This window comes from Ctenopharyngodon idella, chromosome 23 (genome assembly GCF_019924925.1).
Source record: "Ctenopharyngodon idella isolate HZGC_01 chromosome 23, HZGC01, whole genome shotgun sequence".
In the NCBI taxonomy this organism is placed as follows: Eukaryota; Metazoa; Chordata; class Actinopteri; order Cypriniformes; family Xenocyprididae; genus Ctenopharyngodon; species Ctenopharyngodon idella.
Window position 1 is genome coordinate 8,051,442 of NC_067242.1, and position 26,040 is coordinate 8,077,481.

General features: G+C 37.8%; 3 protein-coding genes across 4 annotated transcripts; 2 read left to right on the forward strand and 1 right to left on the reverse strand.

Annotated features, from left to right (window-relative positions):
* Positions 1 to 4,576: 4,576 nt before the first annotated feature.
* On the reverse strand, positions 4,577 to 8,386 carry gnptg (N-acetylglucosamine-1-phosphate transferase subunit gamma). Its single transcript, XM_051881813.1, has 10 exons — positions 8,051 to 8,386; positions 7,796 to 7,850; positions 7,580 to 7,702; positions 6,791 to 6,874; positions 6,608 to 6,701; positions 6,384 to 6,498; positions 6,184 to 6,266; positions 5,979 to 6,101; positions 5,817 to 5,898; positions 4,577 to 4,824 (listed from the first exon to the last, which is right to left on the reverse strand). The coding sequence occupies exons 1-10, from the start codon at positions 8,154 to 8,156 to the stop codon at positions 4,733 to 4,735; spliced, it is 957 nt and encodes a 318-aa protein (XP_051737773.1). The 5' UTR covers positions 8,157 to 8,386; the 3' UTR covers positions 4,577 to 4,732.
* Positions 8,387 to 8,552: 166 nt separating this feature from the next.
* Positions 8,553 to 11,777, forward strand: tsr3 (TSR3 ribosome maturation factor). The gene is made up of 6 exons (XM_051881814.1): positions 8,553 to 8,973; positions 9,132 to 9,339; positions 9,755 to 9,948; positions 10,439 to 10,606; positions 11,188 to 11,242; positions 11,357 to 11,777. Exons 1-6 carry the CDS (start codon positions 8,853 to 8,855, stop codon positions 11,454 to 11,456), a joined length of 846 nt encoding a protein of 281 aa, XP_051737774.1. The 5' UTR covers positions 8,553 to 8,852; the 3' UTR covers positions 11,457 to 11,777.
* A 446-nt stretch (positions 11,778 to 12,223) lies between these two features.
* On the forward strand, positions 12,224 to 23,269 carry pdpk1b (3-phosphoinositide dependent protein kinase 1b). Of its 2 annotated transcripts, none has more exons than XM_051881811.1 (14): positions 12,224 to 12,289; positions 16,029 to 16,223; positions 16,314 to 16,356; positions 16,474 to 16,611; positions 17,114 to 17,258; positions 17,357 to 17,454; positions 17,578 to 17,653; positions 17,874 to 17,942; positions 19,393 to 19,489; positions 19,585 to 19,758; positions 19,850 to 20,079; positions 20,165 to 20,222; positions 21,520 to 21,672; positions 21,763 to 23,269. In XM_051881811.1, the coding sequence occupies exons 1-14, from the start codon at positions 12,239 to 12,241 to the stop codon at positions 21,874 to 21,876; spliced, it is 1,641 nt and encodes a 546-aa protein (XP_051737771.1). In that variant the 5' UTR covers positions 12,224 to 12,238; the 3' UTR covers positions 21,877 to 23,269. The 2 variants fall into 2 exon arrangements, with proteins under 2 accessions (XP_051737771.1, XP_051737772.1); XM_051881812.1 differs by lacking the exon at positions 12,224 to 12,289 and adding an exon at positions 13,320 to 13,500.
* The last annotated feature ends 2,771 nt before the right edge of the window (positions 23,270 to 26,040 follow it).

Consider the following 26,040-nt stretch of genomic DNA (forward strand, 5'->3'; position numbering starts at 1 on the left):
TCTCAGTCTCTGTCTCGCTTCCTGTCGTCCCTCCCTAAATGACATCTGTACGTATATGAAGGAAGGTGGTATATACTCTTGCTTTCATGCATTCATTAAGAATTGAGAAGCAGCCCTTTGGGGATCTTCCCAGTCTTGTACTCGCTGATTATCCATGAAGCCTTTGACTGCCTTCCAAGCGCAGTCAGCAGGTCGCGGATCTCTCGAGAACTAAATCATCCGGCATTTATGAGGAGACATGCCTCCAACACACTGCCTTCTTCTGTTCAGAAATTAATAGAAAGACAAACTATGAAGTTCACGGATTTCATGCTGAATGTCATTGCCATATTTTGTTGTTTATATTTAATTAGAGAAAAGGCCTTAATTACCCACCTGAGGTTTGAGTGACAGGCGCTGAAGTTCATCAAAAGCATCTGTCATGGCTGCCTGATGGAAACGTCAACACTGACCTTTTTGTGTTCATGCATTTGTCAGTGTTAAAAGTTTTCCTCAAAAATCAATCCAAACAGCTTGTGCAGAAGCAAAATACTTGTTTGATTTTAAACGCCCATTCAGAGCAGTCTAATATTAACTAGGGAGCATTATGAGTCATCTGCAATTCTAAAGTGACTGATGATCTAATGTACACAACCCTGATATAAATATCTCAAACTGCTGCACCCTTTGAGTGCGTCATTGTGAGGCAGAGGATGTCCTGCAGGCTGGAGCTTCATCTCTTGAGAGAGAGCTTATAATAAGGTCACTCGCTTTCAGCGATCAGACGCTGCTTCTGTAGTCTTGCAGATCAGGTGTGACTCAAATTACTCCTGATGGTGCTACAGATATGAATGATGTCTCAAATCAGGTGATTTGTTGAGGAGAGGTGCACTGTTGCATTGATTAAAAGTGATTCAAACTACAATATTGCCTTGATGGTGGTAAAACAGATCCTAAGCAATTTTAACAAATGAATTTTTAAAATATGATTATGCAAATAGATAGATGGAGATTTGAGTGCAGAAATCTTACTGTTTCTTACCCGTTTCATTTATGACAAATATGCATCACAAGTTTATTAGTTTAAGTTAAGACTGCAATTAAAATTGATGGAAATTTTATATGCAATTCAAATGCATAAATCTTAAATTTAGGCCTGAATATTTTTTAAAGGTGCAATGTGTACATTTTAGGAGGTAATATTGACAGAAATGCAATGTAATATATTTAAAGGGTTAGTTCACCCAAAAATGAAAATTCCACACCTGTAAAACCTTTGTTCATCTTCAGAACTCAAATTATAAAATTTGATGGCTCAGTGAGGCCTCCATTGACAGCAAGATAATTAACACTTTCAGATGCCCAGAAAGCTACTAAAACATGTTTAAAACAGTTCATGTGACTACAGTGGTTCAACCTTTAAGTTATGAAGCCACGAGAATACTTTTTGTGCGCCAAAAAAACCCCAAAATAACGACTTTATTCAACAATATCTAGTGATGGGCGATTTCAAAACACTGCTTCATGAAGCTTCGAAGCTTTACGAATCTTTTGTTTCGAATCAGTGGTTCGGAGCGCGTATCAAACTGCCAAAGTCACGTGATTTCAGTGAACAAGGCTTTGTTACGTCATAAGTGTTTCAAAACGTTTCGAAATTTAAATGTTTCACGTGACTTTGGCAGTTTGATAGACGCTCCGAAGATTCGTAAAGCTTTGAAGCTTCATGAAGCAGTGTTTTGAAATCGCCCATCACTGGATAGTGTTGAATAACACAAAAAGTATTCTTGCCGCTTCATAACATTAAAGTTGAACCAATGTAGACACATGAACTGTTTTAAATACATCTTTAGTAGCTTTCTGGACATTGAAAGTGTTAATTAACTTACTGTCAACGGAAGCCTCACTGAGCCATCGGATTTTATCAAAAATATCTTAATTTGTGTTCTGAAGATGAACAAAGGTCTTACGGGTGTGGAACGACATGAGGGTGAGTAATAAATGACAGAATTTTCATTTTTGGGTGAACTAACCCTTTAACTATGTTTTCAGTGGTGTATAAAGACCTTACATAATGGACCATTATGTTTTTATTACCTTAGAATGAGCCATTTCTATCTACATACACCGCGGGTCCTCTTACATGGAAGTCGCCATTTTGCGCCACCATGTTTCTAAAGTATCCCTAAATGGACAAACTGCTCTATAGTCTGGCTACTCTCTGCTGTCTCAGATGACTACATCTTTGTCCTGTGTTGGCCACACTGTAGCTTCTCTATATTGCAATTTGCAACCTCACCGGTAGATGTCGCTAAAATTCACACACTGCACCTTTAATGTATGTGCCGAGTCAATTTGATCCGCAACACATTTTTGAGTTGATGTTTTTCTTGCAGTTGTGCCTGTTTTTTATTTTGGGTTATGAGTATGCCTGCAAAGTTTTGACATTCTGAGGTGTTGTAGAGTGTGCATTTGCAATTTATATTAAAATTCAATTTGACCCACAAATTTCATGGTTACAGGCAGGTGCACAGACCCAAAATAAAAAAGGTTTTATGTATTTTCACTGTAAAAAAAGAATGGTTGGTTTAACTTAAAAAAATTAAGTTACCCGGTTGTTTAAAATGTTGAGTTCATTGAAATTAAAAATTTGAGTTAATACAATGAAGGTGATTGGTTTAATCAACAAAAACTCAAAATATTATGTTATCTGAACCACATTAATTATCTTGGTTGATAAAAGAAAAAATGTTGTGATAACAAATCATGAAAATAATTTTTTACAGTGTTATGTCAGTTGTGCATTTGCCAGAAGTTTTTATTCGAAGAACTGGGAACTAAATCCATGATCTTGCTGTTTGAGCTTCAGGAAAACACACACACACACACACACAGCATTTAAATTTAAAATACTGTTTATAATATTGTGATTTTTGCTGAATTGCATTGAATCCAATTACGGTCAATTTGACATAATACAAGGGTTAAACCCACACAGAGCACCTTGGAATCATGGCAGCACAGGCAAAGGCTGAAGGAGAAGTAAAAATCTAGTTTTATTTGCTCTCTGGTGTGTTGGGCCGTCTCGATGTAATTGGATTTTATTTTTCACGGTCTGGTCATTTTTATCTGAACTCTCCTCTGTGTGTTTCGGCTTCTAACAAGATGCGTCTCGACAGACAGTTGCTACATCCTAAGATATTACATCTTATTTACAACTAAAGAGAAAACTGCTGCCCTGGAACCGATTGCTCGAGGGTTTTTGTCTGTTATTTGCAGTTTGAGCTGTTTGTTCTGATAATGCTGTCTAGTGATGGTCAAGGGAAAGAGCAGAAAAAGGGAGAATTGGATAGGAGCAAAAAAAAAAAAAAAAAAAAAGACTGGAGGGTGTGAGAAGGGTATTTCTGTGTAAATGACAGTGGTATTTCGGCTAAAATGTTTGGTTTGTTTACACAAAGCAGAAAAAGAACGATAGAGCTTTGGATGCTGCCATCTAGTGGTTCAGAAGGAGTATTTCAAATCTCAAGTTACCGGATTCTGGCATTGGGACGCACGATTCATTTTAGCGAATCGGTTCGTTTGGACAGTTAATTTTAATTCAGCGTTTGACAAAATGATTCGTCAATTACTTTAAATCATCACTCACGATTCCCAAGAACGGGCTACATTTTCATATATATATATATATATATATTATAACATTATATATAACTATAATATAAATAACTTCTGGTTTTAAAGGTACAGCAATTAATTTTTTCCCCCCAATTCCCACTTAGAAACGAATACTTGTAATAAAAAAATAAATATGCTTAAAATTGCCTAAGATGAAAACTCCAGTCATTTCAGTGGCCTTGAAAAAGCTGGTTCATTCTACATAAAGGGTAGTCTGCCCTCGTGGCGGCTGCCATGTTGAGATGATAACTTCTTTGTTATTAAAATTTTCAGTTGTTGAGGAATAAATCATGGGTGACACAAATGCTTATGAATAGGCTGGACTATTTCTACCATAGCAGTAATCGAAAACTTTTGCATGAGACTACATCCATGCTGATAGGTGTCACTCCAGTCCAGGACAGTGTTTTACTGATCGGCGGGAAAAATAAATAAATTTAAAGTCCTCAATCAAACTAAAAGACAAAATAAATTCCCCACCCAACCTTTTTTCTCATTGAATATCCAGAGTGAGTCACTTGGAAGCATGTGATATTTTGGCAGAAAAACAGGTTGTAAACATTTCATGTGAACATAACGCTCACCATTCTTTGAGCCAACATTGTTTAGAGGTTGTTGTTCACACAGAACGCATTTTAAGTGCTAGGCAGGTCTGTTTGACCATTGTGACTTTTGCAGCGTCTTGCGCATAAGACTGCATTTTAAAAAGTTGTTGCTTAAGATAAAAACCCCTGCATTTTTAGACCTTGTGTTTTTTTCATTCCATTGCTACTTACATTTTTTTAAATGCAAAAACACATTTTGTGCCTCTCAGGCTGGTCTTGGTGCTTAAACAACAAGCCTCAAGCAATGTTTTCATAATACCACACAGACAACAGAAAGTAAAAAAAATTGACATCACCTTTAAGAACTGATGGCACAATGCTGTAAGAACTCATAAAAACTTTATTTTTCATAATACATAGTCAGTTCAGACTAAATCAAGTCAAATTTAAAACTCATTAAATACCATTATCTCACAGTAACATTATTTTCCTGAATGTTTAAATTAACTCTGTGTTTTGTGATCCTGCTGGGTATCTTAGTGCAGATCAGCAATAAATCCGGTGTCACCGCGGAGGTGCTGGTCCTGGAGGGGCGAGGGCTCGACATGACCCTGATCCCGTGTCCCGTCTGAGAGAGCGAGAAGAGTTTGATTTGTACACTTAACCTCTGTGGGCACCAGTGATTCACGTTCAAGGCATCAACAAATTCTTTTTGTGAAATATTTAGGATGTGCTAGCTTTCTTTAACCCTGTAAAGTCTGCCATACAAAATAATTTTAATAATTTCTTTTTAAACAGAACAGTTTATTGAACCTTTAGACCAAAAAAAAGTTTGTATATCTGTTTTTTGTTGTTGTTGTTGTTGAGTATCACATTTGATACATCAGGTTTTTATGGCCCATATAGGAGAATATGACCACCAATTTTATTCAGAGGCCCAAACTGAGCAAAAATATGCAATTTGTGCAGTTGTTGTTATTTATATGGCTAAAAAGTCAGATGAAATTCTTATAGATTGTAATGTAAATCAATGGGATTTAATAACTACTTAAACAAAATGCATGTAAATATCAGTTATCACTCTATATCTCTCAATAATATGTCTTAGTAAGATTATATTTAAATGCTTAGTTTTATGATCAAAGCTCTGTAGTTTTAAAACATAATGCAATGCAAAACAATGATGAGTGAGAGATGAACAAATAAACCTTCCTCAAAAGTCTGATGATCATATTTGATACATTTTAACATGATTTTTCTCAAAAAATGATGCATGGATAATCAAGTAAAGTTGCTTCACTCCACTAAATGTTCATTTTGAAATAATACTAACAATATAAAATGTATTCTTACGTTTACTTTATAAAAATCAGTAAGGATTTCATAGCAAAAAGACACATGAACCACGAAATGAAGGTGGACAGATTTTACCAAAATGCCTTTTACTTGCTAAAAATGTCTAAACAATCAGTTTTTTAGCAAAGTTTTGATCATTTAGAGGCCTTTGCATATGAAATATTACACAGTAGGCCTCATAGGGCTAAAATAAATGACACATTCAGACATTTTTAAGTGACTTGAGTCTATTAGATGAGCTGAAGAAGTGCATGCGTGTCTCACCTGTTGTCGCCTCGTAGGAGATGTTATGTTGTGTTAGGAGCGATCGTAGCCGTTCTATCTCTGCTCGCTGCTTTTCAAAGTCCTGTTCAAATAAACACACATGCTAACAGCACAAGCATAACCAAAGCTGGACGCAGTATGTCCTGCACGTGTCTCTCTGACCTGTGTGCACTGCTCCAGACTCGGTTGTGTGAGGGACGTCGTGCTCTCCTCTGCCTTCTGCTGCTGAGCTCTTCTCAGGAGACCCGCCTCTTCAAACAGCTCCTTCAGCAGCTTATTATATCCCTAAACACACACAAACATCTCTTATTATTACGTTCTCAGATGCGTGAGGAGTATAACAGTGTATGTGTTTGTTTGTTGTCACCTGTTCTGTGATGAGATCTTCATATCGAGCTTGCGCAATTTCATCCCACTCCTTCTGTAACTGCTCACTCAAAACTGGATACACTGAAAACACACAAGCGCACAGTGAGACTCTGTACACTATCCCTTTAAAATTATTTAAACTAAGACAAAACAAGCTAAAAACTATAATAGCACCTGAATGATACTAAAATAACTCACCTAAGAGAGAGTGTGAATGACAAACTAGTGGCGTCTCAAATGTCAGTGAATAAACACACGTCTGCGGCTCTGAAACACTCGACAGTTTACTGCTGCTCCCACACACCAGGAGAACCTTCAATAGAGACATAAAATCTCAATATCCTTTACACGTCACCATTTACTGGCAGAAAACATATCCGTAAACTCACATTACAATTAACACAGAGACAAAGTGTTCAGACCTTGGTCTGTCTGTTCTTGTTTCCACATGAATCTCCTTCTCGCATCCACATGCCAGTAAACGTGTTATTCTGAATCTCCCATTCCTGCCAGATACTACACATACACAGTGATTTCAAATAATGCCATTTTAAGCTTTACTAAATAGAAGAAAGCATAATAAAAACTTGGATAAAGATTATTACCCCAATATACCACTGTATGCATTCCATCTGAAACTCTGTTCATGCTGAGTCACGTTATGAAATGGACAGAATACGTATTTGTATCTAAAAAACAGAATAAATAAAAAGAGAAGATACACAACACAAACACATGTTGACCTTTAGCGGGGCATGTTGTCACAATGGAAACTTCCAGCAAAGATTAAACCATAAAGCAGCAAAATATATCATAAAACAGAAAAAAACAAACAAACAAAAACAAGTATCTAATCATAGTTTTGGCAAACAAATATTGTAATGAATAAATTGTATAAATTTACATGTGACAAAAAAATTTGTGACAACCTTTATGAAAAATACCATTATTCTGAGGCCATTGCCGGATAACATATTTTATTACGTTTTAAATATGGATATTTTTCTTACAAAAACCCATCGCTTTGCTTCAGAAGGACTTAATTAACCCCCTGGAGTCGTATGGATTACTTTTATGATGGATGGATGCACTTTTTGGACTTCAAAATCTCGAGCCCCATTCACTCCCATTATAAAGCTTGGAAAAGCCAGGATATTTTTTAATATAACTCCGATTGTCTTCATCTGAAAGAAGGTAGTCATATACACCTAGGATGGATTGAGGCTGAGTAAATCATGGGATAATTTTTAATTTTTGGGTGAACTATCCCGTGTTTGGCTGACTCAAAACCTCATATTTACTGAGATATAGCAAGGTAAATTTGTATATTAAGCGAATACACTTTTTTAAAATGACTTTTTAATATTTTTTGAAGATGTGCAGATGTTACTTACGTGGACTCAATGTAGTTGAAGCATTTCCCTGCCAGTTTGTGCAGATGTGAAGGTCCAGACACTGGAGATGGGCTGATCTTCGCCTGTAGTCGGGTACTCTGAGACAAAAGCTGATTATTCAACCTGAAAAATCAAAGTAAGAAGAATATGCAGATTTAGACGCTGTTGTTTAATTAGATCTCATATTTGAACTGAAGGGTTTGCTGGAAACCTAACCCAAATGTATTAGGTTCCTCCACTATCTTCATCTTCCCTCCTGATGTGACAGCCACTGAAATATCAAAAAAACAACACAAAATGGATACTGACGTTATTAATATTCCCTAAACACCCTAAAGACAACAAGACCTCTAGATGTAAAGCCATAAAGAGTATTTTGGGAACAAACATGTTAAAACACTTTCAGTTCCGTATGCAAAAATACTGTATTGATCAGATTTTATAAAACAAAACTCAGTCTATCACACTTACCCAGTGCTGTCAGATACAACAGGCACAATTTTAAATATACAGACTCCATAACTCTTGAAATCGTGAGGTTTTTAAGTAAAACTACATCTCTCTTCTGTCTGTTCATGTGACAGAACTGAAAACATTACCGATTGGAAGAGTTCAGCTAGAGAAGATGTTATGTTTTGTGAACATGTTGCTTGCGAAATGCAACGATTATCGAGAAAAGACCTCATATTTAGGAGTTTTAACACATATGAAGATATAATTACATTTATATGTGTCCATACTACTGTTTACATTAAACACAAAGGCGAAATATGCATTAAAACCTTCGTGAATGTAGGAAACGCGGCGTTGCAGTAAACCAAAAAAATATTGTGCTATATTTCCGGGGTAAATAAAAGTCCTCTTCCGTTTTTACTTTATCGATTATTTTTGTGTCTGTTTTGTATAATTAATTCATAGAGTTGAATTTAAAATATTATTTTCTATTGTATAACCTAAATTGAATCATTATGATATTAATATTGATGTAATTTAAATAAATAAACGCCTTTTGTGCTTCGTAACAGTAACAGCCATGTTTAATTACGTCAACCTGTTTTGGCCTCACGAACCAGCGTGTCAGAATAACTCTTTGGGATTTCATTTTAAAGCATATAAACATTAAAATGTATGCTTTAATCAGCGTAAAGTATATACATTATTGGCGTGTTATAATTTGTAAGATGGTTAAATAGTTTATAATACAGTCAAACCTTTAAATAGCTTATTCACACGTGTGAAAGTTCTTAAAACAAAACTAAGGTGAATTTCAGATATGGGACGTAAAAAACAGGGTAAATGTGAGCGAGCGGTTCACAAGGGCAAAGACACACGACACAGGATGAAGGGGAAATCATTAGAAACCTTCACAGAGGAGATGCACGAGGCTCTGCAAGGTCTGTGGTTGTTTGGATGATAGATAGATAGATGGATGTTAAGAGAGTGCATGTATTGTTGTCATATTTTTGAAACATATCAGTTCAATTGCTGTCTATAATAAAGCTTGACACACATGAGGTTATATGTTGTCAGTGTATGTGTTTGTTTGTTTCAGCCAGTGAGGATGCGGAGTCACAGGCTGCAGGAGGTGTGAAGTTGCCCTGTCCATTGGCCATGTGGGATCTGGGTCACTGTGACCCTAAGCGCTGTACAGGACGGAAACTGGCCAGGAAAGGTTTAGTGCGCTGCCTACGACTCAACCAGCGCTTCAGTGGCCTGATACTCAGCCCGATGGGAACCAAATACGTCACACCTGCCGACAGGTGGGCCGCAGGAAGCGTTTTCACAAAATCACTGTGACTTTTGCTGTTTATAACCCATTCACATTTACACAGACAAACAAGCATCAGCATGAAAATTATGTATCACAGTTTCCACAAATATATTTTGTAGAATCAATATTTCTTGAGCAGCATATTAGTATGATTTCTGAAGGATCATGTGACACTGAAGAATGGAAGAACAGCTTTGCATCACAGGAAAAAAAATACATTTTAAAATATATTCAAATAGAAAACAGCTACTTTAAACTAATAATATTTCATAATTTTACTGTTTTCACTGTATTTGTGATCAAGGAGCAGAAGACACTTCTTTTTTGAACTGTTGTGTAGATAAAAATGAGAAAACGCAAACATTTGTCTCAGTTTTTAAATCTATAATATTCTTCATTTCCAGGGAGATTGTGGCACAAGCTGGGCTGGCAGTGATTGACTGTTCATGGGCACGGCTTGAAGATACGCCTTTCAGCAAAATGATTGGCTCACATCCGAGGCTTTTGCCGTACTTGGTTGCAGCAAATCCGGTAAACTACGGAAAGCCGTGCAAGCTGTCCTGCGTCGAGGCTTATGCTGCCACCTTCTGCATTGTGGGTAAGCAGCTCCCAGCTATAGCTTTCTCTCTTCTTGCTGTTGTCGTATGGATTTTATAGGTCTCCAAGCTGTGGGCAGAGCTGACTAGAGATGCTGATATAATGCTGATATATACACTATGTTCAAAATGTTTGGTGATTCAGCAAGGTTTATTGATCAAAAATGACAGTAAGGACTTAAGTTACATAAAAAAAAATCACATTTTCCACAAAATATGAAGCACCATAACTGTTTTCAACATTGATAATAATTAGAAATGTTTCTTGAGCAGCAAATCAGCATATTACACTGATTTCTGAAGGATCATGTGACACTGAAGACTGGAGTAATGATGCTGAAATACAGCTTTGCATCACACCTCAAACTTTTGAACAAAATACGTAACAATAATAGCAACTGAGAGTAAATTGCGCAAATTCGCTGAGATGAAATGGAGGACAGTTATTTGTGTATTGACATGTGTATGTGTCTTTATATGATCATGCCTCAGGATTTCGTGACCTCGCTGTGCTCCTGCTGAGGAAGTTTAAGTGGGGTTTGGGATTTTTGGAGCTGAACAAGACTCTTCTAGAGCGTTACGCTTCCAGCCAATCAGAAGAGGAACTACTGGCTGTGGAGAAAGAGTTTCTCAGTGCCACTCCTCAGGAAGAGGAGATAGGTATGGTCTAATGACTTAAAGGGGTCCTATTACAGTATGCTTTTTTACATTTTCAGCTTTCTTTAGTGTGTAATGTTGCTGTTTGAGCATTAAAAAAAAAAAAAAAAAAAGTCACTCCAAAGGGAGGTATCCCCTATATCAGTGCGCACTGTTTCTGAACTCCCTGAAACGCCCTGTTGAGTTGGTTGAGTTGCGTTAGTTAGTAGTGTGTTGAAACTCCTGGTTATGGTAAGGGGCATAACATTTCCCAAACACGTTCAAAGCGGTTGACTAATCACAACACACTGGTCCAGCTGACCAATCAGAGCACATTGCGCTTTTCAGAAGGAGAGAGTTCATAGAGACAGGAACTAAACAGGGGTGGGTATCCCAAAGCCAAATATGGTCGTAAGTTCTGTCGCTACCAACAAATTTCGGAACTTAAGACCAAATATGGGGAAAATAATTTTTACATTCAAGCATGAAATGCTATTCTAGTAGAGCCAAAAAACAAGACTTTGAAAAAGGGTATAATAGTTCCCATTTAAATGTACTGTGAGGGATTTAATAAATAATAACTTTTTATGTTTGTTTGTGTCCAGATCCTTTCGATGTGGACTCAGGAAGAGACTTTTGTAACCTGAACAGGCCAGTTCAGTGAGTCTCTTTTTTTTATTATTATTATTCTACTATGAATTTTGTTTAATTTCAATTAAGATTAAACCACCTGAGTAGTCAGTTAAAGTAATCTGTGTGTGTTTGTTCTCTCAGGGCCGAGGACGATGACAGTGACGAGACATCAGAGGAAGAAGATGATGGTGAGGAGGAAGAGCAGAAGAGTAAAGAGGAAGATGATGAAAGTCATCAGTAGTCTTGGGTTGTGTAATCAAAAAATGAAACATTTGGGGAAGAAGGACTATCAGTGACTGATTTAGTAACACTGACCTTCACACGACATGAGCAGACTTCTGCTTTCTGAGTGTTTGCAAATGTTGAGAGCTGGAGCTAGTAAGTTAACCGAACCAGAGAAATCAGATACTGTGTAGTCAAAGTTTCATGAAGCAACCTCCCCAAAGACATTTTATAATGTGTTCATGAGAAGAATCTTCTCAAACTGTAATGGTAACATTAATTGACTGCTGTTTACAAGTAGAATTAAATGTTTAAATAAATATTTAAATGACGTTTGTAATTTGCTGCATTTGGTGTTTTGCTTATTGGAGTTCCACTTTCTTCAAACCAGCCTGTGTAATTTAATTGGCATCAGCTAGTGAACTAGTTAGGCTGATTACCATCATGGTATATTAGGGGTCTTCAATCTTGGATGCTTCAAACCCTCAATATAATGAGCGAGAGACCCCCATCCTAACATTTAAAAGGCAACTACATATTTATACCCAATTTATACTGTGAAAATTAATATTATAAATACATGTATACATAAGACCATGCGTCCAAAAACAAACGTGCAAGTACGTTGTGTTGGTGAAATGTAGGTTTACAGCAATTCAAATAATGGTGACATACAGACCTGTGTTTTAGATTATGGGTGGCACTTCCAGTTTGGGGAAGTTCCATTTAAAAAGACTAAAACAAATAATTTCAAATCATAAGGTTGTGCTACAAATAATCCTTATCCATCAGTTTGACTGAATGGCTGTAAAATTTCCTTTATGTTGTATTTTCAGACTTCAAGAGAATAAGGTAACCAGTGTTGGGTGTAATTCATTACTAAGTGATTATTAATAACTGTAATTTATTTACTTCTCCCTTGAAAAAAGTAAAGTAAGAGATCACTCTTAAATTTTCAGTTTTTTAATTACAGTTACTTCTGATGTAATTGCATTAAATACTGTATATAGACTATAATAATTCTATATAAAACAATAGTGGATTTAACATCTATGTTTTTACTGTAAACTTCTGCCTTTGGTCAGTTCAAGAAAAATGTGCAATTTTATATTATTTATTTGAAGGAATTAATAGAGCAGATTCATATCTATCCTTGACTAATCAAGGTTGATATGGGATTCAGCAAGTACAATGCAATACTTTTTAGACAGAGTAATTACTACAGTAAATAATCTAATTACACTGTTGAAGATGTAATTAGTAGCTGGTAATGAATTACTTTTTTAGATTAACTTACCCAACACTGACTGAACATAACGCTTGGTATTTTAACGTGACATGGTATAACAAGAATTTTTCTCCTCAAATCCTCATCTCTTTGTGGGTTTGTTTTCCACATGGATGCTTTAAAATGTCTCCTCTTTTCATTTCTAATTCCTATTAGCAGTGTTTATTTTCTAAAGCAGGTCAATACTATATTTATTGTCTCTTAAAATGATGGAACTTTGAAATATCAATCACTCAGTGTTGCAGTTAATTTACATTTTTGATTAAGGAAACCTATAATACAGACATAGTGATCATGTCCATAATATTGATGCTGAAATAATCAGGCTTATTCATGATCTGTTGTAGTAATTTTGTTAATGTTTTTACACTTAAATTTACTTTTAATGTTCGATGGTTGAAGGGTAAGTAGAATAATATCATCTCATTGTAGCCAGTTTTGGAAAATGCTTATTATTGCGTTCATAAAGCGAACCTTTTGCTGACTGACTGTTTAAAGTTTAACGGAAGTTACACCCATAAATCGCGCAAAGCGTCATGGGGCGTAGGAAAAAGGTGGATATAGATGGAAATTTGGGGATTCGCCGTTTGGGGGCGCGCGGTATTTTTTTTTTTTTTTTTATTCCTCTCGACTGCAGTAATGTTGTTGTGGCGTGACGTCACAGCCGTGAAACGAAGGCGCAGAGAGGGCGGCCATGACTCCAGTCTCCACAATTATTTAATCCCAAATAAATTACCCGCGGAAAACTTCCATGGCAAGAGCCACGAGTCAGATCGTAAGTACCCCCAACGTCTTGGGAACGCGGGCTCGAAGCCGCCTCGCGCCGCGTTGCGCGCGCTGCTTGTAACGGCGTTTTTTTGGGGGGTGGCGCGGGACGCTTGCGACCCGAGTCTTTTGCTTAGCATTTAGCCTCATTAGCCCGCTAGTCCCCAAAACAAGCGCAGGTCTATTAACCAGGAAGTGTCAACTTTTGTTTCTTATCGTAATTTATACAGGGATTTCTGAATGAATTATTAGGCTCGATGTTGATATTTTTGAAGGAGCATTGTAGATAAATGCTCATATTGTTGTGTGTTAGCGCTGCGAGCTAATTCTATCAACAAATGAAGTTGCTTGTTTTCTTAGCCGTTAGCCTGACCGCTAACTCACGGCATAGGGTTTTGCTTCTGGCTGTCTTAAACCTGCTCTCAATTTACACAAATCATTTTTATTTCTAAGAATTAATTGAGAACATACAGTAAACACCCAGGGCTTGTTCTTAAGTCTCTGACAAACTACAACACCGCTTTTGATTCAGTAGCGCTTCTAGCATAAGTCGCCTCAGGTTGTTTTTGCCTCATTTGCTTCTCTGTTTGCTGTCAGTTTATCATTTTAAACCATAATTAAGGGATAATTAGTAGCACTATATGTCTATAACTGCTTATTAACATGTCCATGTTATCATTGACTTAGTTAGGCATGTTATTTCCACTGAAATGAACAGACTCAGAGTTGCGGCCTATAAAAATGGCTTAGAGATTTTTAAGGTTTCACCTTCTCAGGTGCTTTTGACAGCTTATTATTATTATGTATAACGTCGTATAGATCACTAGACTAAGTCAAAACCCTTATGAATATGATTGGTGAAATATCAGACTCATTAGTGGGCCTTTTTCAGGCACAGCATATTAAACTGGGTATGTAGCTGATATAGATTTTTCACTGTAAATCCTGCAAAGTAACTTGCCTCAGTTATTTCTATTATTGTTATTGTTTCTTAAGCCTCATTAACTGTATGAAGTATGAATTAGTATTGTGCTACATAGGTTGCGATGGGTAGTTAACAGGATTTTTGCTGGGGATTTGTCTAAAGTTCTTGTTGTCATGTGACTCGTGTTTTATAGAGGTGTCATTATTGTAGGAGTGCTGTTTATGAATAATGTGAGCTGCAGTTACAGGTAGTGATTGGAGAAACGAAGCTTTTCAAAGCTTCGAATCAACTGAACCAGTTGCTTCGCAAAATGATTCACTGTTTCGAAGCGTTCGAAGCACCACGTGCTGGTGACTCCTGCTGGTCAAAACCGTGTAAATGCAACACAAACTCAGACCAAACATGCATAAAAACAGCTTTTACAAACCCATTGCAATTTTTTTTATTGCAGTTAACTAATTATCTAATACCATTAAATATTAAATATCTATATAACGTGTTTTTTAATCAATTTACAGGGCATGTTTTATTTGTTCTATGGATGGCTCACCTAAACAGGCCAATAAGAGACTATTAATAACTATTGTTCCTTTTAATTATACAAATGCCTCATTAAAACGTCTACAAATCCATAAAACTGATCAGAGATCAGGTAGAAACCATAGCCTCTGGGAGACAAGCTCAGTGAATCCGCATGATTCATGGGTTGACAGAGATCGTCCCCAGCGGTGAACCATTGAAATTTCGAAACATTTCAGCTGTTTTCGAAGCTGAAGCTTACCTTTGTTATTTCACTAATATAGTCCACTTGAAGGAGTGAATGAAAACGACTGAGCGAATTAGGACACTGAATACGCCAGAAAGACTGCCGCTTTTGCATAGTTTATGCTTGCTGTTTAATAATCATTTGAAACTTAACGAACTGGAGTTTAAGCTCCAGTAGTAATAAAAAGGTTTATCTTGAACTCTGTCATGGAAACTAGCATGTATAAACCGTAATTAAACAATTTAATCAATTAAAAAGGAATTTATACCTGTATTATATTACGCTGTAGCCACATTGGACCAGCTGATGATTCAGCTGCAGGCGCCATCTTCTGGCGAGACACGGGAATTCATTCAGCACGACTCTCACAGTGCATTATAGGTATTCTCTAGCCGTTGAGTGGACATCAGTTGTACACTTGTTATTGCGATGCATTATGGGATTGAATGAGTGCATTTGATAATGTCCACTATGGTTTCGGACACCACTACAAATGGCTGTCCCCTCAAATAGTGCCTTATTGAAGGGTATAGGGGACGATTTCGGACACTTCGAAACAGTTATGTTGAAGCCTTGTTAACTGAAATCATGTGACTGGCAGTTTGAAACATGGTCCGAACCACTGATTCGAAACAAAAGATTCCTAAATGTTTCGAAATATTAATATTTTTCTTTAAAATATTTAAATAATTAAAAATGAAATCATTATATAAAAATGCTAAAAAGTTATATAAAACAGAAATAGTGTACTATCTATCATAAAACTATCACAAGCCATAATTACATCAGAGGCAGTAGTTCGGTAATGTGAGTAATACACTGACTCGGGCGCTCTTTCTCTCATCAGTATGATGTTGCATCCCTCCACTCCTCTGTTCTCATCTCCTGTCCATCCATGGTAAGAGGCCAGCAGGACACGCCCCGTCTCCACGGCAGCAGCATGGAGGGACAGGCACTACCCCCCCAGCCGACTCAGCCTCGCAAGAAGAGACCTGAGGATTTCCGATTCGGCAAAATATTGGGAGAAGGCTCCTTCTCTACCGTACGACACGCACAGTCATGCACATCTGATGTACCTCAGATAGTGTTATTCATTTAATGTACTAACCTTTGCCATCTGTGCTACTTGCAGGTTGTCTTAGCAAAGGAACACTCGACGGGGAAGGAATATGCAAGTAAGTCATTATATCATCAGACTGTGGTTCATATGCATTCGATTTGTCAGTAATACATTTGATAAACTACTAGATGGGAGCATGTACTGAAAAATGTTTGTGCATGTGTTTCAACAGTTAAGATCCTGGAAAAGCGCCACATAATGAAGGAGAACAAAGCGCAATATGTTAAGAGAGAAAGAGACATCATGTCACACCTGGATCATCCGTTCTTCGTCAAGCTCTACTTCACCTTTCAGGATGAAGAGAAGCTGTGTATCCTTCACACACATGCTAGTGGTCAAGTGGTCGAGATATAATATAATATATATATATATATATATATATATATATATATAAAATTTACATTTTATATGTAAAGTGTGTATATATATATATATAAGTGTTAAACAATGAAAATATATATGTATTTATAATATACATATATATATATATATATATATATATATATATATATATATATATATAATTTTATATTTATTTATATATGTATTTATATAAAGTATTCTCAAAACTGTATATTAATATTTTGCTCTAAAATATTTTTAAAACATTAAAAATAAAAGAATTAAAAAAAAATTAAGAGGGGGTTAGTTTCAATGGCAATAATTATATAAAAATAATAATGGCTAAAATGTTGACCAATTAATTGATTTGGCCAATATTGATAAATTACTACACAAAGCTTATGTCTACAATACTGTTGACACTGAATTTGATCGATTTAAATCGAATGCTTTCCTGAATGTACTCTCAGATTTTGGATTGAGCTATGCTAAAAATGGCGAACTGCTGAAATACATTCGAAAAATTGGCTCATTTGACGAGACCTGCACACGGTTCTACTCCGCTGAGATAGTTTGTGCTCTTGAGTACTTGCATCAGAAGGGCATCATCCACAGGTTAGTAGGTTTGTCTTTAAGGTGTCTGTAGTGTGATTTTTAATGTTTTCTTTCTATCCTGTCATTGAGTTATTTGTGTTACTGTGGTTTTGTTACAGAGATCTGAAACCAGAGAATATTCTGCTCAGTGAAGAGATGCATATTCAAATAACAGACTTTGGCACGGCCAAACAACTGTCCTCTGACAGCAAACAGGGTAAAACACACATATGCCTCATAACAATCATCCTCTGATGATTGTTACCGTTCATGCACAAGTTTCCTCTTATAATAGTGGTTTTATTAAGTGACATTGTGATTCTGATGTTTCTCCCCGCAGCAAGAGCAAACTCATTTGTTGGTACGGCTCAGTACGTATCTCCGGAATTACTGACTGAGAAATCTGCCTGCAAGAGGTAAACACGACTGATGAATATTTCATGGTGTGCAGTTGTAATGCTTTCGTTGTAATGAAACGGGCCTAATTCAGAGTTGCTTCATGTTTGTTTGTTGCAGCATTTATTTAGTGGTTCCTCTTCTGAATGCAGGAGACATGATTAGGGTTTATTTGAGGTTTTATGACTGTTAGTTGGCTTACTTGTGTGTTTGTCTTTAACATCTTATTTCTTGTGGCAGTTCGGATCTCTGGGCATTAGGCTGCATCATCTACCAGCTTGTTGCTGGTTTGCCGCCATTCAGAGCTGGGTGAGTTTCTTTTCAGAGTACTAGTGATGTGCAAAACTATTGATTTAAAATGGATTAGTCGGTGGATTGCCTGAACTACTAGTCAACTAATCAAGCCCTTGTAATTAGACTGTTTAAGGTTTCGGACAGATATGGGTTGCACTTTATTTTACAGTACTTACACTTATGTGTACTTACCTAAGAAAGTACTGGTTAATATAAGGCTACTACAAGGGTTAGGGTCAGGGTTAGTACCTAGTTATTACCCAGTTATTGTAATAACTATAATAAGTACATAGTATGTACATTGGGAACAGGACTGTAAAATAAAGTATATTGTACAGTGTCAAAGCGTTTGCAGCTAAGCAGCATTACAAAACAGTGCAAAACAATATACTGTACACTACAGTTCAAAAGTTTGTGTTGGTAAGATTTTTTCAGTGTTTTTTAAAGTTATGCTTACCAAGGCTTAACGGGAGTGTACATAAATTATATAAAGAGAATAAAGACAAAACATAGTGTAATTAATGAAGAAGCAATACAGAGATGTTTAAGTCGCTGTATTTATAATTTAACACCATCTTAAAAATGATAAATAGTGCTAGACGTGAGACTGCTGTCAAAGAAGTCCAGTGGTTTCAGCATTGGGTTTTACTAGGGCTGCCCTCGACTAAAGTTTTTCCTAGTCGACTAGTAGTCATTCATTTAAGTGATTAGCCAACTAATCGCACGTGTATAAATATAATAATGAGCCTTTAATTGCCTATATATAATACATTGCCTAATCAGCACTCAAGCACATGCATAAAGCTTGCCACAAAAGTAATGATTCTGAATGTGTCATGAAAAAACAACAAGGAGACTGTCTAAACATTTTAATAATTTATTGATAATGTTTTCTGTTTTCGGCTGCAGAGATATAGTCGACGACGCTGACTCATCTTCGCAGTAGTAGACGCGTCTATATGCACGTTTCATACGGATTACATAATCTGAGATATAATATTTGTTTTCCACTTGAATTGGTCAACAATCGCTTGACATTTCAAGCTTTCTATAGGTATATTTCTCATGTCTGTGAGGCTAATTTAAAAAAATTTTTATCACATTTGTCTAGGTTAACGTTAGAGCGAGCGGCCATGTAAAGTAGCTACTACTTGCATGTTTTAAATAAGCCATATTTGAGGTTGATGGATGATAGGCAAACGTTTGGATTTCCTGCCCGACATACATTACCACAGCGACCCGCCGTTAATGATCTGTCCCTCACGGACTGCCTGACTTTTTCTGCGACTAACCAACTAATAACATTTTTAGTCGACTATCAATTAGTCCTAGGTTTTACAATGCATATTGTCAGCGCAGAGCACTTGTTAACCTTGTGATCCATCCCTAACATCTACCCTGTCAATGTGAAGAAGCCCAAACCTACAGTTACTAATCATTGTTTGTTTCTTTTTATCCATCACAGGAATGAGTATCTAATATTCCAGAAGATTATAAAACTCGAGTACGAGTTTCCTGAGAAATTTTTCCCCAAAGCTAAGGACCTTGTGGAACAACTTCTGGTCAGCCTTATTTAGTCATAAATGTTTGTTTTTTCTATTCATGTTTAGTGTAGGTGAGGATCTGCTGTGAGCTCATCCGTGTGTTATTTTCACAGTCACTGGATCCGTGCAAGCGGATTGGCTGTGATGAGATGGGTGGCTACGGACCACTGAAGTCCCACCCTTTTTTTGAAACGGTTGGCTGGGATGATGTACATTTGCAGACTCCACCCAAACTAACAGCGTATCTTCCAGCCATGTCTGAGGATGATGAGGACTGCTATGGAAACGTGAGTCAACACAAATGACTCATGGTCTGAGTTTCTTCAGAAAATGTGAAATTTAGATCATTCTTAATCTCCTTTTCTCTTTTATTTCCAGTATGATGATCTCCTGAGCCAGTTCAGTTGTATGCAGGTGGCACAGCCGGGCCCTGCCCCTTTAGTTCCTCTTACAGGAGAGACAAGTCATCCTACATATAACCCCTCCCCTAGTGTTGATCAGTTTATACATATTCATGAGCTGGACAGTAATAGCATGGAGCTTGACCTACAGTACAGCGATGAGGAGAAACGCATCCTACTGGACAAGCAGAGTGCTGCAAACCCATGGTACACAAATACACATTGTCCTTTTATGTGACTTTCTATCTGTGCATGCTTTTCTGTAACTTATCTTGTTTGTTTGTTTTACCAGGCACCAATTTGTGGAGAATAACCTCATCTTGAAAATGGGCCCAGTGGACAAACGCAAAGTGAGTAATCTGTTCATTTGTAAGAGTATGCAATCCGATAGATGTGCTTTCCATCCAATTCCTGAACAAATTACTCTTCAGACTTGGTTCTTTTTAGTGAATCAAAACCATGTGTCCAGAGGATTCCATCCTATTCCCGAAAAAATGATTCTTGAAATGTTTTAGGAGCGTTCGACTTGAAGCGGCGCTGCGCAGACCGATCGGTGTATGACATCAAAGTACCGCGCGAGCCATTAGAGAACAGACGGCTCTGTATGCTTTTGAATCACTCTCACTGTACTTTGATGTCATACACCGATCGGTCTGCGCAGCGACGCTTCAAGTTGAACACACCTATTGTTTTTAGTGAATTAAAACCATACAACACAACTAGTGTAGTCTGACCAATTGTTGATCAAATGACTCTTATGATTCAGTTCTTTTTAGTGAATCAAAACTTTGTGTACAGTGTAGTCCATCCAGTTCCCTAACAAATGACTCTTATGATTTGGTTCTTTTTAGTCAATCAAAATTATACAGCATGACCAGTGTATTCCATTCACTTCCTGAATGAATGACTCTCATAATTTGGTTCCTTTTTGTGGATTAAAGCCACATAGTACCACCAGATCAAATTCCTGAACGAATGATGCAAATTATTCAAAACCGTGCAACCAGTTTAGTCATTCCAGTTCCTGAACAAAATGTCTCTTATGATTTGGTTCTTTTCAGTGAATCAATGCAGTCCATCCAGTTCCCAAGTAAATTAAATGCTCAAGCTCTTAAAACAGAATGGATTCTGATTGGCTGTCAATGTTTTTATCGTTCATCAACTGGAAAAAATCGTTCTGAAAGTAATTCCAATGATATTGTTCCTCTGTGCCATTATCGTTATAGCTGTGGTGTGGATTCTGCTATTCATTTACATTTAAAACAATATCTTTATCGTTATAGTTATCGTCCTTGGTGTGAACTGGTCTTCATGATTAGATTTTTTTTTTTTTCAATTAATCAAAAGTGTGCAATCTGAGTATTTCATCCAGCACCCGAACAAATGACTCTGATTTAGTTCAATTTAGTGAATCAAAACCATTCAGAACCAGTGGAGTCAGACCAATTCCTGAATGGATGACTCGCATGATTCAGTTCTTTTTAGTGAATCAATCCACACAGCACAACCACTGTTGTCCAATTCCTGAATCTTACGAACTGATATTTTGTTTTATAATTTCAAGGACAGGATCTATATGTTTTATAATCTTACTTTATTAAAAGAGTTGATGTTTCATTGTGTCTTTCCCTTTGTGTACGTATATAGGGTCTGTTTGCACGGAGGAGGCAGTTGCTACTGACTGAGGGTCCTCACTTGTACTACGTGGATCCAGTCAATAAAGTTCTGAAAGGGGAGATTCCATGGTCACCTGAACTACGGCCTGAAGCAAAGAACTTTAAAACCTTCTTTGTTCACACGGTAACTGCAGTCCCAGCAGTCTATTATCTTATAACACCACATCTGCATGGTTTAAATCAGATGTTTAATGACGCTGCTTTGTTTCCGTAGCCAAACCGGACGTACTATCTAATGGACCCAAGCGGCAACGCTGATAAATGGTGCAAGAAGATCCAGGAAGTTTGGAGGAAGATCTACCACAAACACCAGAGCCCCAGCCTATAGGACTACAGTGCTCCTCCCCTTTGGCCACGCCCCCACAGCTCTCCAACCAATCACAGGACGGGGACACACCCCTGTAGAGACACCTCTCCAGCTATATATTGTCTTTCTGTCTCTTCATATATCAGTCCCGTCGCTCCCAGGCACTTTCTCTGTTCAGATTCAGTTGTTTCACATGCCGAGGGTGGAGTCTTTACAACCAAAAGCAGCAAGGCCGTAGTCAGCATGTCGGCAGGCAAGCCGTAGAAAACCTTTATCACACGTTTCGACAAAGTCTTTCCATCAGTTTAATGCGATGCAGGTAACAAACACTCTTGAATCGTGCAATCTCCACCCGCCTGTTGCGGAACAAGTGCATATGTTCTCTTCTTTTCTCGCTCGACGCGAACACACACTCATCTCCTTACATTGAAACGCCTAAACGCTTCGTAGTGTGTGTCGCTTTAGTCTGCGTTTAGAATTAAGGCGGGTCCTTTTACCCTTATTGGCTACAGTAGCTGGTCTTGCTGATTCCGATTGGAGGATGTGGTGTCGAATCTCTCCTCGGCATGTTCACGTTACGAATAAAGCTTCAAATCGCACCGGGAGACGGCACCACACCGCCACAAAAGCCACATGGGTAATGTGGTTTGAGAGGGTAATTCGTCACCCCCCGGCCCTATGCTGAAAGCACGACTGAGTTTAGCTGTTTTCCTTTAAAAAGCTTGCATTGTGACGGTATGCGTTGCTGATTGGAGGCTTGTGACGGAGGGGCAATCTGATCGTGTGCGTGTGTTTGGCTCCTCTCATTTGGCCGTTTTTAACAGGAAGTCCGTGGAGTGAGTGAGACTGACAGACTGAGTGTGTGCGTGCGTGCGTCTTCCTGATCGGTAACAGATGACTGTGATGTACAGTTGATGTAAAATTGCAAATGGGAGGTGAGTAAAGAGGTGACTCTAGGATCCAGGTTTTGTATTTTTATTCTTGTATAAGGTTATTGGGCCGCTCCATTCTGGCCTGGCTTCTCTGTGTTATTTAAATTCTAATATATGAAAGCATATTTGGATTGAAGTCATGTTCCAGGGCCTTGCTGTGTATGTATTGAATATGTAAAGCCTTTGAATGTGAAGAATTATTGTAAACTATGATATTTTACTGCTTTTGTTTTCTTACTATATCATATACATTTTCTATTTGCGCAGTGATTGGCTCATTTCTGATAATTTAATGCCTGTATGCGCACGGCCCCACTTGTCTGTGTGTGTGCGCGCGCGCATGTGTGTCTGTGTGTGAGATATGGTGTGTGTGTGCGTGGGAGGCCCTTGTGCGTGTAGGCAATGTGTGTATTCTTCTTGTCGACCTTTTGCGCTCGGCAAAACCTAGAACTGAAATAAAGCATGTAGGGTTTTAGGCCAAACAGTCTCTGTTTTTTCTCCATGTGTTTCAATGGTATTTCTTCTTATTTTGTTTTAAAGTTGTTGGTCTCCTGAAAGTCAAAATCAGACACATACACTATATTGCCATAAGTATTGGGACACCCCTCCAAATCATTGAATTCAGGTGTTCCAATCACTTCCATGGCCACAGGTGTATAAAATCAAGCACCTAGGCATGCAGACTGCTTCTACAAACATTTGTGAAAGAATGGGTCGCTCTCAGGAGCTCAGTGAATTCAAGTGCGGTACCGTGATGGGTTGCCACCTGTTCAATAAGTCCATTAGTGAAATTTCCTCACTACTAAATATTCCATGGTCAACTGTTAGTGGGATCATAACAAAGTGGAAGCAATTGGGAACAACAGCAACAGGCCACGAAGTGGTAGGCCACGTAAAATCACAGAGCGGGGTCAGCGCATGCTGAGGCGCACAGTGTGCAAAAGTCACTAACTTTCTGCAGAGTCAATAGCTACAGACCTCCAAACTTCGTGTGGCCTTCAGATTAGCTCAAGAACAGTGTGTAGAGAGCTTCATGGAATGGGTTTCCATGGCCGAGCAGCTGCATCCAAGCCTTACATCACCAAGTGCAATGCAAAGCGTCGGATGCAGTGGTGTAAAACACGCCGCCACTGGACTCTAGAGCAGTGGAGACGTGTTCTCTGGAGTGTTGAATCACACTTCTCTGTCTGGCTATCTGATGGACGAGTCTGGGTTTGGCGGTTGCCAGGAGAACGGTACTTGCCTGACTGCATTGTGGTGTGGGGTTGTTTTTCAGGGGTTGGGCTTGGCCTCTTAGTTCCAGTGAAAGGAACTCTTAATGCTTCAGCATACCAAGACATTTTGGACAATTTCATGCTTCCAACTTTGTGGGAACAGTTTGGGGATGGCCCCTTCCTCTTCCAACCAGTGCGCAAAGCAAGGTCCATAAAGACATGGGTGAGCGAATTTGGTGTGGAGGAACTTGACTGGCCTGCACAGAGTCCTGACCTCAACCCGATAGAACACCTTTGGGATGAATTAGAGCGGAGACTGTGAGCCAGGCCTTCTCGCCAACATCACTGCCTGACCTCACAAATGCGCTTCTAGAAGAAAGGTCAAAAATTCCCTTAAACACACTCCTAAACTTTGTGGAAAGCCTTCCCAGAAGAGTTGAGGCTGTTACAGCTGCAAAGGGTGGGCCAACTCCATATTAAACCCTACGGATTAAGAATGGGATGTCATTAAAGTTCATGTGCACGTAAAGGCAGGTGTCCCAAAACTTGGCAATATAGTGGGTGTATATATATATATATATATATATATATATATATTGCATAAATAAAATAAATGAAACCCTTTTAGGATTAGGAACAACATCTTAATTATCCTAAAACTCTTCATGCTATGTATGTTATTTAAAAAAAAATTGTATTATATAACAGATCTATTCCATAGCCTAGTCAGATTCAAAAGTAGCTAATCAATCACTCACTAATTACAAACGTAAGATCTTTCACTTAAAGCGGACCTATTATGCCCCTTTTCACAAGATGTAATATAAGTATCTGGTGTCTCCAGAATTTGTCTGTGAAGTTTCAACTCAAAATACCCCACAGATCATTTATTATAGCTTGTCAAATTTGCCCCTATTTGGGTGTGAGCAAAAACACAGTTTTTGTGTGTGTCCCTTTAAATGCAAATGAGCTGCTGCTCCAGGCCACCTTTCCAGAAGAGGGCGGAGCTTTAACAGCTCGTGCTTTGGTTGCTCAACAACAACAAAGCTGGAGAATCCAGTGTTGTGCAAATCCAGTGTTGAATTGACCCTCATTTATGAAGCAGTCCGGCGTGAAATGACGGCAACAACACTCTACTACAACAACTCTTCCTCGTCTCTAAAGCTGCCCAACATGGCCTCACCCCCTTTGTTGCGTGTTCTCGGGGGCGGGGTTTATGTAAATTTTAGGGTTTGTGATGTCACCAACCCGGAAAGAAGCTCGTTGTAGTCCTTAAAAAACTTTTTCTTTTAAATATCTCCCTTTGCATTGAACTTTGAGCGTCTTAACTTTGCAGATGTTGTTTATGCTCAAACAGTAACATTACACACTAACTAAAGTTAAGAAAGTAAAATCATAATCAAGGACCCCTAATACCTTTATGGAAATCTGAAACTGCCGCCCTCTGTAGTGAACTCATGGAATCTCATTTGTTCGTGAAGCCCTCTAGTCTAAATTATATGGGCTTTTAGTCTCAAAACCTAGTCGGCATTTTTTTGAGTCACATGCATCATTGTGATGACCATTAAAGATGTTATTACAAGTAGGCTGTTTAGACAAGCTGCTCATTAGATATTAAAACAGCCACATTCTAATTCAAACTCGTTCATATCCGGATATTTTTTCGAATAGTGTTGAGAAATCCGATTCTTTGTACCGAATCGGTTCGTTCGGAGACTTCGGACGGTTCATTTCAACCAAAACCGAGTAAAAATTCTCTGAGCGGCATTTTTTCGTTTATTTTGTTGTAAAATTGCTGTTTTTTACTTTTTGGACTCATACATTGCTTTAAATATTGTTTTTTTTTTTTTGTATTGTTCTAACATTTCTAACACTTTTACTAATGTTAATATAAAATAACATTTATTTTATTAAAAAATAACATTTAATATTTTAATAATTTTGATGTTCACATTAATTATTCCCAGTATTATTATTAATAATGTTCCCGTCTAACAATTTTACTGGTAAACAAAGTCTTTTACAGTTGAGTGATCCCC

Bases quoted from the DNA above. Each gene is read 5' to 3' on its own strand.
- gnptg (XM_051881813.1), bottom strand. From the start codon at position 8,156: ATGAACAGACAGAAGAGAGATGTAGTTTTACTTAAAAACCTCACGATT. The intron at 7,703-7,795 runs GTTAGGTTTCCA...TTGATTTTTCAG, and splicing joins GAGGAACCTAATACATTTGG to GTTGAATAATCAGCTTTTGT. The intron at 6,499-6,607 runs GTCTGAACACTT...TCTCTATTGAAG, and splicing joins ACAAGAACAGACAGACCAAG to GTTCTCCTGGTGTGTGGGAG.
- pdpk1b (XM_051881811.1), top strand. From the start codon at position 12,239: ATGGCTGTAAAATTTCCTTTATGTTGTATTTTCAGACTTCAAGAGAAT. The intron at 19,490-19,584 runs GTCAGCCTTATT...TTATTTTCACAG, and splicing joins ACCTTGTGGAACAACTTCTG to TCACTGGATCCGTGCAAGCG. The intron at 20,223-21,519 runs GTGAGTAATCTG...GTACGTATATAG, and splicing joins GCCCAGTGGACAAACGCAAA to GGTCTGTTTGCACGGAGGAG.
- tsr3 (XM_051881814.1), top strand. From the start codon at position 8,853: ATGGGACGTAAAAAACAGGGTAAATGTGAGCGAGCGGTTCACAAGGGC. The intron at 8,974-9,131 runs GTCTGTGGTTGT...TGTTTGTTTCAG, and splicing joins GATGCACGAGGCTCTGCAAG to CCAGTGAGGATGCGGAGTCA. The intron at 9,949-10,438 runs GTAAGCAGCTCC...ATCATGCCTCAG, and splicing joins TGCCACCTTCTGCATTGTGG to GATTTCGTGACCTCGCTGTG.